The 8,511-nt window shown below is 50.1% G+C and overlaps 1 protein-coding gene across 1 annotated transcript in view; it reads right to left on the bottom strand.

Annotated features, from left to right (window-relative positions):
* The window catches only part of Grhl1 (grainyhead like transcription factor 1), a 29,716-nt gene extending 23,754 nt beyond the window's left edge, over nt 1–5,962 (bottom strand). Inside the window, exons 1-3 of the mRNA XM_004642341.2 lie at nt 5,791–5,962; nt 2,674–2,860; nt 320–390 (exon numbers count right to left, since the gene is read on the bottom strand). Coding sequence (XP_004642398.1) covers nt 320–390; nt 2,674–2,860; nt 5,791–5,810 — 278 coding nt within the window. The 5' untranslated portion in view covers nt 5,811–5,962. The remainder of the gene's footprint in view (nt 1–319; nt 391–2,673; nt 2,861–5,790) is intronic.
* Between the last annotated feature and the right edge of the window lie 2,549 nt (nt 5,963–8,511).

Genomic DNA, 8,511 nt, shown 5'->3' with positions numbered 1-8,511 from the left:
GAATAACCGCTTGCCTGGCAAACTCAGGGTACTGAGTTCAATCCCCAGTACTGCAAAAAAAAAAAAAAAAAAAAAAAAAAAAAAAAAACAGTTGGATCATGTAGACCAATTGCTGTTTTGCACTTTGTTTTTTATTTTGAGACAGAGTTTCATTATGTAGTTCAGGTTTGCCTTGAACTCACAGTGACCCCCTGCTTCAGCCTCCCATCACTGGAATCATGGGTGTGCACCATCACACCTGGCTTTAAATTCACATGCTATTTTCAGGGAAAGGTGGCACTTTCCGTTCGCGCTGCTCTGCGCTGCGACCCAGCATTACCTTTTGCTGTGATCCGGCTCAGGGTGCTCAATCTCCGGCTTTGCTGCTGATGACCTCCTCTCTCGAGGAACCTTAGATGGGAACACAAGGGAAGGGCTCAGTCCTCACCCGGAGAAGGATGGGCCACACCCCCAAATGCGGTCACTCACTACCCATCCCCAGGTCAACCAGGAGCAGAGTGCAGCAGCAGAAGGCTCTGGGGACCCAACACACAAGAGTCTCCATAGTTTACACTGGTTGCCATGGCAACAAGGTGGTCCATGCTCACAGGAACCCAGTGCAAACCAAACATGGAGGGAGCTCCAGGAGGAAGCAGGCTCCGCCCACCCATCTACACTGCCTAACACAGGAGAAGCTTCCTGCTTTCGGTCATCCCGCTGTGCTGCTGCTACTTGCTCAGAGCGACCGCATGGCAGAGATACAGACTGGGACTATCAGGTCCTCCAGAGCCCAGGCTGGTGTCATAGCCCAGGCTGGTGTCATAGCTGGAATGTGCACAGGCTTTGGGACTCCTATGCCCATGACCCAAGTCATAACTCGGTTTGTTCTTTCTTCTTCTTCTTCTTTTTTTAAATTTATTTATTTTATTTATTTGTGTGTGTGTGTGTGTGCCCAGCTCAGCCCACCAGGGGGCGGGGCTGGCTGGCATGTGGTGCTGGGGATTGAACCCCGGTTCCTGTGCTTTGCTGAGCTTGTTCTAAGTAGGTGCTTTAGACCACTGAGCCATCTCACCAGCCCCTCTTCTTCTTTTTTTTTTGGTGGAACCGGGGATTGAACTCAGGCCCTTGCACTTGCCAGGGAAGCGCTTATTCCACTGAGCCATCTCCCCAGCCCCTTCTTCTTCTTCTTCTTCTTTTTTTTTTTTTTTTCAGTACTGGGGATGAAACCCAGGACCCTTGCATGAGCTACTGTCATCGTCTCAGTACATTTTTAGTTTTTTTTTTTTTGAGACAGAGTTTCCATAAGAGGTTAAGTTGCCTAGCTGGGCTTAAACTTGTGTTCTCACATATTTTCACTATAAAAACAAAAACTTTACACTTTTTACAATAGTACTATAACTTTACACTTATTACAAGAAGCCTAACAAGATTTCCTATAAAATTGCCACCCTTGAAGTGCATGTGGTGGTACACACGTGTAATCCCTGCAGTAGGGAGGCTGAGGTAGAAGGATCATCGTGAGTGTGAGGCCAGCCTAGGCCATACAACGAGTTCAAAGTCAGCCTGAGCCTCACAATGAAACCCTGTCTCAAAAAATGACCAAAAAAGGCAGTAACGACAGCACATTGACCATGTGTCCGTCATACCCAGTAACTACTACTCTTACTGTTTGTTTGTTTTTAGAGACAGGGTCTTGCTACATAGCCCAGGCTGGCCTCAGACTCACAGCAATCCTCCTGCCTCAGCCTCCTGAGTGCTGGGATGACAGGCACACATCACCACACTCAATGTAGCCTACACTCTTATTAGCCATCCCTAAATACCAGCTATTGGCCTAAGGGAAGGCAGGAGTCAGTGTCACCCAGAAGACCATGTGCCTGGCCCTGAGGACAGCCTGTGGCTGGAACCAGGTGAGGGGAGACCCTACTGGCATGGGTCCTAGCTGTGGGACCTGAGAGTGAGTGGTGGGGTAGCCAATATGACAAATCATCAGTCAGTGGCAGCTCTATTGTTATTAGGATAAGGAAGATATGAGACAGACCAGGTACCCCCTTCAGCAAACTAGGGCCCTGTGCACACCCAAGCAGGCTGCAGCTTCTGTTTAGTTAAGACAACTGCAAAGCCAGGCATAGCGGCACACGCCTGTCATCCCAGTAGTCAGGAGACTGAGGCAGGGAGATCTCTGAAAGTTGGAGGCCAGCCTGAACCACATATGAGACCCTCTCAAACTTCCCCATCTCAAAGGGGGGGGGGCTAATGCAAATGTCTAAAAACAAACAACAAAATACATCCTGATTTTAGAACTAGCAGGTCTCAGATTTATGTTTTTCTTTCAGCACCTCAATCAGATCAAATCAAAGGGCTTGTGACAAGAGTCACAGAAATGGCCTCCTAAACTACACAGGACAAAAGTCAGCAGGAGTGTTAGTTGGCTCCTTCTTCAGGTCTGAGAACACCGTGGTAAGAGATGCAGGCTAGTGATACAGCTGCCATCTTCTCTGATGGCCAGGACAGCTGGCTCCATCACTCATCTGCAAAGCAACCCTTTGATTCTCTGATCACACAAGTTCAGCTTTGAAGCCCATGAGTCAAAGCTCTCATTAAACTATTTATAGTTGCTACAAAAACCAGCTCGCACACAGGACGGCTGCAGCTGTTTTACAGGCCGCGGGAGCCGAGCTGCGGCAGGCGCACCTTGTAGTAGTCATAGAGCAGCCCCAGTGCTGCCGCGCTGTCTTCATCCCCATTGATGCTCATCATGGCTTTGGTGGCTGCGGTGAGCGGGTTTTCCAGGAATGACTTCCAGGCTTCATCCTCACTGGTATAGGAACGCCGCTGCGGGTAAAGCGCTTCATTCTGGAGGACCAGCACCGGCCTTTTGCTGTAGGGGAATGAAGAAAACACCAGGATAGAGCTGGGCGTGGTGGTGCATGTCGTCATCCCACTATTAGGGAAGCTGAAGCAGGAGGATTACTTGCTGAGCAAGCGTATGCTCTGCAATGAGTTCAAGGCCATCACAACGCCGTCTCAAAAAAGAACACAGTCAGGCCAGGCGATTCACAGATTTTTACATAAACAGATGTAAGGATCCAGAGCAAGGCCACGGGCCTGACCTCCTCTTCCCCTGCAAGTATATATAGTGCTAATACATGTACCCTTCCTCTTCTGATGTCAGACCTTAAGAAATCTTCCTAAAAGCCAGGGCTGAGAGAATATGTGGAAAGAAAAAGGGACCCTAGCAAATCCTTGGGGGCTGGTGGGATTGCTAAAGTTTATTCTCCATCCAGGAGTTTGGCAGGGAATGTGGCCAAAGGGGATTGTCAATCAACAAAGAGGCATAATTTTCGGGCAGGAGAGTTAACTGTTTATCTTAGAGATAAACCCTTAAGAATCTACAATAAATGAAGCCACTGGATAGGCGAAGATTTAAGAAAGAGCAGGGGAAATCTGGTTTTTAAAATCTTTACTAGTTTTTAAGAGCTGGGAGGTAGAGAATGTGCCAGGCAAGTACAGGGCCCTGGGTTCAATTCCCAGCTGCCATATGCTCCTAAAACGTTCACTTGTTTCCCACACAGGCAAAGAACTATTTTGTGGGAACATTGCAGTTTGGTGGGAAAAATTCAGAAAATCAATGGCAAGCCTAGTGAAGCCTATAGAAGAATTAATTTAGAAGACTAAGCAAACATTACTGATTCCAAAAAAATTACAATGTCAACAGTCTCAACAACTGTTCTGCGGGTACTATGTAATAAGTCAATAAAGAGAAAAAACAACACTCACTCTAGCCTAATATTAGGCAGGGTTTTTATTAAAGGAAAAAAAATGTAAATGTTTGGAACTACACTGAATTATCATCCCAATAAGCAAGCGCCCATTGCAACATACACTTGAAATATGTACATGGCCTACAGGCGATCTATCTCTCCTAACAGGGAAGGTAGAGAGAGACTGGTTATCTTTTCAAGTAATCAACAAAGGTTAAGACTTGGCAGACACCCGGGGCCCTTTAAAAACAGGAATTTGGAAAAAAGACAGCAACTTTGCAAAGGAGAGGGAGAGTCTAGAACTCACCCCGGGTCGGGTCGAGTGTGACTACAGTGCTATGGAAGAGCCTAGGTCTCGAACCTATATCTGGTTCCAGGTAGGGTAGGATATTAAGACAAGACAAACACGAGGGTCGTTCAATGGTCCCAGTTTGTTTAAAAATAGATTAGACTAGACACAAATCTTGAATTTTAAGAAAATAAACGACGGGTACAGTGGTGCACACTTGTAATCCCAGAGCTGGGAGGCTGGGGCAGGAGGATTGCAGTCATTTTGAAATCTCCCCATGCTAAATGACACTGTCTCAAAAAAACAAAAACAACCAAAAACACAAAAAAACCCCACCCCCCCTTAAAAGAAGTAAATATACCTGGTGGTATTCCCTGGTAGTGTACGCAGCAGAAGATTTCTGCTGCACTAAGCTATTATTAATGGCCTAATAGCTACTTCCAAAGACTATGACAGCCCTTGGCCCATCTAATTCCTGTAATGCTAGTTTTTCAGCTTTCCTTCTTTTTCCACCCCCATCCCAAATTTGTACCAGCATCAGAAAATAAATATTTTTCCAATGGCTTTATGTCTGCGATCACCCTCAGGGTGTTTTATTATTTCCAAAGTGTGCCTAAGGCCAGAACGTTAGCTTTGGAAAATTTTCCCTTATCTGAGCTATAAGTCAAGACATAAACACCAAAGCAGTTGGTTCGGGCTTCTTAGTGGCCCTCCAGCCATGACCAAGCCCTGAAGGCTCCTGGGTACTGGGGGGTCTGAAACAGAGTTCAAGCCAGTAATTAATTAAACTATATATTCTACACCCCAAAAGAAATGCCTTGTAGATGACTCCACAGATAGGATATCCGATCTCATCCAGAAAAACAGCACACCTAAAATGGTCCTTGGCAAACACTTATAAAGCTATCTGCCTTGAATTTACTGGTACTAAACGGACTTGATTGGCTCAGAGTGAATTTCTTTAAAAGAAAAAAAAAAAAAGTGGTTTTTCTGGTACCACCCCTGGCCCCCAGCACTCTGGGAAGCTGAGGCTAGAGGGTCCCAAGGTTCCCAGGACCTTGCACTTGCCAGGCAGGGGCTTATGCCGCTGCACTACCTCCCTGGCCCCAAGGGTCCCAAGTCTGAGTCCTGGCTGGGCAACTTAGTCAAAGCTTACCTCCGAATAAATAATACTAACGCTAATATTAATACTAATACTAATAAAATAAGGAGGACGAGAAGAAGAAAAAGGGCTGAGGATGTAGCACTGTACAGTGGTCCTGGTTCAATCTCCAGTAATGGGAAAAAAAAAAATTTGAGACAGTTTCACAGTGACCTAAAAGTTGCCAAGTGCACAGAGGCCAGCTCCTGGCTCTGGATCGCCTGGTCTTAAATCCCATTCCCTTTGCCAAACAAAATACTTTTAAGTCGCGAGCTCCCGGGGCGCGCTCCCGCGCATTCTGCCCTAGCCGACCACCGCGATTCCAGCCTCCTCTCGCTACTCCCGAGCGTCCAGACCGGACGGGAAGCCCGGCGCTGCCCCGGGCGTTACCAGCGGCGATGCCAGCGGCTTCCTCGGCCCCGGGCGATGCCAAGGCTCCCATGCGTCCCCTCCGCCCGCTGCCTGCTCTGGGTCGCTGCACGGTGATGCAAGCCGCGAGCCGCGGCGGCTATGGGCTGCGGGCCCAGGGAAGCGGCGGAAGCTGGCGAGGCTGTCCGGGCCGGGCCCCGATCGCGGCGCCGCGCGGCCCGGCCCTGCCCGGCCCGCGCCTCACTCACTTGTCGTACTCCTGTGTCATCGCGCCCGCTCGCTTGCTGGCCGCTGCCGGGCCGCAGAACTGGACTTTCGGGTTGGGACAGTACACCCGACCGGGGGGAGGAGGCGGCGGCCACGGCGCTGGCGGGTCCGGAGCGGCGGCCCGGACGGGTTGGGTTCGCTTTTCTCGCTCTGAGCCGGCTCCGCGCGGGCTGCGCGCACTGGGCACCGGGTGCTGGCGCTCATTGGCCGGCGGTGAGTTGGCCAGGGGCGGGGTCTCAGAGGGCAGCGCTTTACGATTGGGTGGATAGCGGGACGCCGGGGCGGGGCCGATAGGGCCGGCTGGGGGTTCCGCGCGCTCCGCGTGGCGGTGCCCCGGGCTGCTGTGCTCCGGACAGTGCCGTTCGCAGAGCGCCCCCTGACCGCCGCGGGAGCCCCTCAGCCTTGGCGCACACCTGTAGCCCCGCGAGCTCCAGGACCGTGCGCTCACCTGGCATGGACTCCTGTGCCAGGCTGGGGTTCCGACGCCCTGTCCTCCTCCCGGCCGTCGTCTTTTCCAGCCTGCAAACGCTCCTGCAGACCCCTTGTCCTCTCACCGTCTGCTCTGATCCCTGCCACCTCCCCACCCCCAGGCCCGGGCCAGCAGCAGAAGCACGTGGGTGCCAGCCTAGCTAATGAGCTGGACAAGTCCCTGCTTCCCAAGCGTGCCCGAGGGACCGCCCCGAGGTGTTAAGAAGGGGCAGTTTCTGGGGAGCCTGGTGGAGCAGGGCTTGGAGCTGGGATAAGGCCCAGGCACTGGGGCAGGGCCCGGGGGGAACCTCTGTGCGAGCTGGAGTCAGCGCTTGGTGGTTGACTGGAGGCTAGGACAGGAGGGGACTTAGAGCAAGGGGAGCCCATCTTGTAGGACTCAAGAGGCTTTGCAAGGATTTGGGATGTACCCTGAGAAGGGGGTGTGTTGCTGTGAACTTGTGATTTATAATAAGCGCCCCCGCCCCCGCCCCCGCCGACTCTGCCGCGTTTGTTATTATTTGATTTCTTGATGGTGGCTGTTCATCCTGAGGCAAGATGGATCTCAGCGCAAGGATAAAACTCGAGGCATTTGCAGGAAAACGGATGCACTTGGAGACCATCAGGTTAAGGGAAGTAAAACAGACACACAACTTCAATAGCATAAGGCTTCTCCTCTATGAAAAACTCAGGATAAAGAGCAAAATAAGATAATAGAAAGTAGAGAGAATAGAATTTTTTTTAAATTTTTCTCAAATGGATGAGATGGAAAAAATAAAGAATTGAAAGAAAAAAATGGAAACAACTTTTGCAAATAGAAAGGGGCTAAAAACTGGGAGGAGAGGGGTAGGGCAGAAAGAATGAAGACACTATATAAATAGGCCTCCTCACAATAAACGTGATCATTATGCACTGCAAACATGGACTCATAACAAATTTTAAAAAATAAAATAATCTTGGGCTGGAGATGTAGCTCAGGTGCAGAGCACTTACGTACAACACAAGGTCTAGGTGTGATCCTCAGCTCTGAAAATGGATACAATTCACCTGCAGAGCAGTAGGGGGACCATGCAGGCAGCCATGGAGGTAATAACTCCCAATGGCTATTGGGAGCCATTAGTGGAAGCCTGAGGGAAGCAGGGTATTCTGGGAGATTTAGAATTCAGAACCAAAGGGAGGTGGTGAACGTCTGAGGGCCAAGGCTTTCAGTTGAACAATTGGAAGCAGTGATTTGCTTACTGCTGGGTCCAGTGGAGATGGCTTAGGAGGGCAGAAGACCTTTTCACTAAGGATCAGAGGAGCTGTGTCAGGGAGATGGTTAGCTGTGAGGCTTGGTCTAAGGGAGGGGTCTGGGCTGGAGCTAGACTTGAGCCAGGCTCTCTCCAGGCTGTGAAGGAGAGGCGAGGATGTGATAGGCCTGGAGCCTGGAGCCCACAGTGGAGACTGGCAGCAGAGACCAAAAGCATGAGAGCCAAGGCCTGAGCAGAGCAGTCAGCAGGCCCTGTGCTGGGGACCAGGCATGCGAAAGTTGTCCTGATCCCAACCAACACCAGCTACCCCTTGACCCCTGCCACGGTTGTTCCTGTTCCCAGGTCTGGGACACAGGTAGCAACCTCATCCCCACTTGTCATAGTTGTGTGCTTCAGTCCATGTCCTCTGGTCCTGCGGACAACACGGGAGCCTTGCAGCCTGCTCTTTCTTCCTATGCAGTTGTTTCCTGTTTCCATTACACTCTCAAAGTGAGCTAACTTAGTGAGCTAAAAGTGGTGGGACATGCCTGTCATCCTGGCACTAAGGGAAACTGAGGCAGGAGGATCACGAGTTTCAGCCCAGCCTGAGCAATTCTGTGAAATTAGTGAGACCCTCTAATGAGAATTAAAAATGTAAAAAAGGGCTGGGGACAAAGCTCATTAGAATGTTGCTGGGTTTGTTCCCAGTACCACGAAAAGCAAAGTAAAGCCAGGGATGTAGCTCAGCTGCAGAGCACCTGCCTGGCAAGCATGAGGTCATGAGTTCCAGTCCCACTACCAAAAAAAATAATAATAATAATAAAATAAAATACAGATTCTATGTTGATCCATTGTACTCCTTACAAAGCCCAAGTACCTCAGCAGCTCAGCACCCTTTCTAACCACCTTCACTTGGGACTTTGCCATTGCCAGGAAGGTGCTTATGCTGCTGAGCTATCTTCCTCAGCCTCTACCTTCACTTGTTAAACTCTAGGATGGAGTAGTGGT

This window comes from Octodon degus, unplaced genomic scaffold (genome assembly GCF_000260255.1).
Source record: "Octodon degus isolate 3935 unplaced genomic scaffold, OctDeg1.0 scaffold00151, whole genome shotgun sequence".
In the NCBI taxonomy this organism is placed as follows: domain Eukaryota; kingdom Metazoa; phylum Chordata; class Mammalia; order Rodentia; family Octodontidae; genus Octodon; species Octodon degus.
The sequence above is the reverse complement of the archived record's forward strand: the minus strand, read 5'-3'. Positions and strand labels throughout refer to the sequence as shown.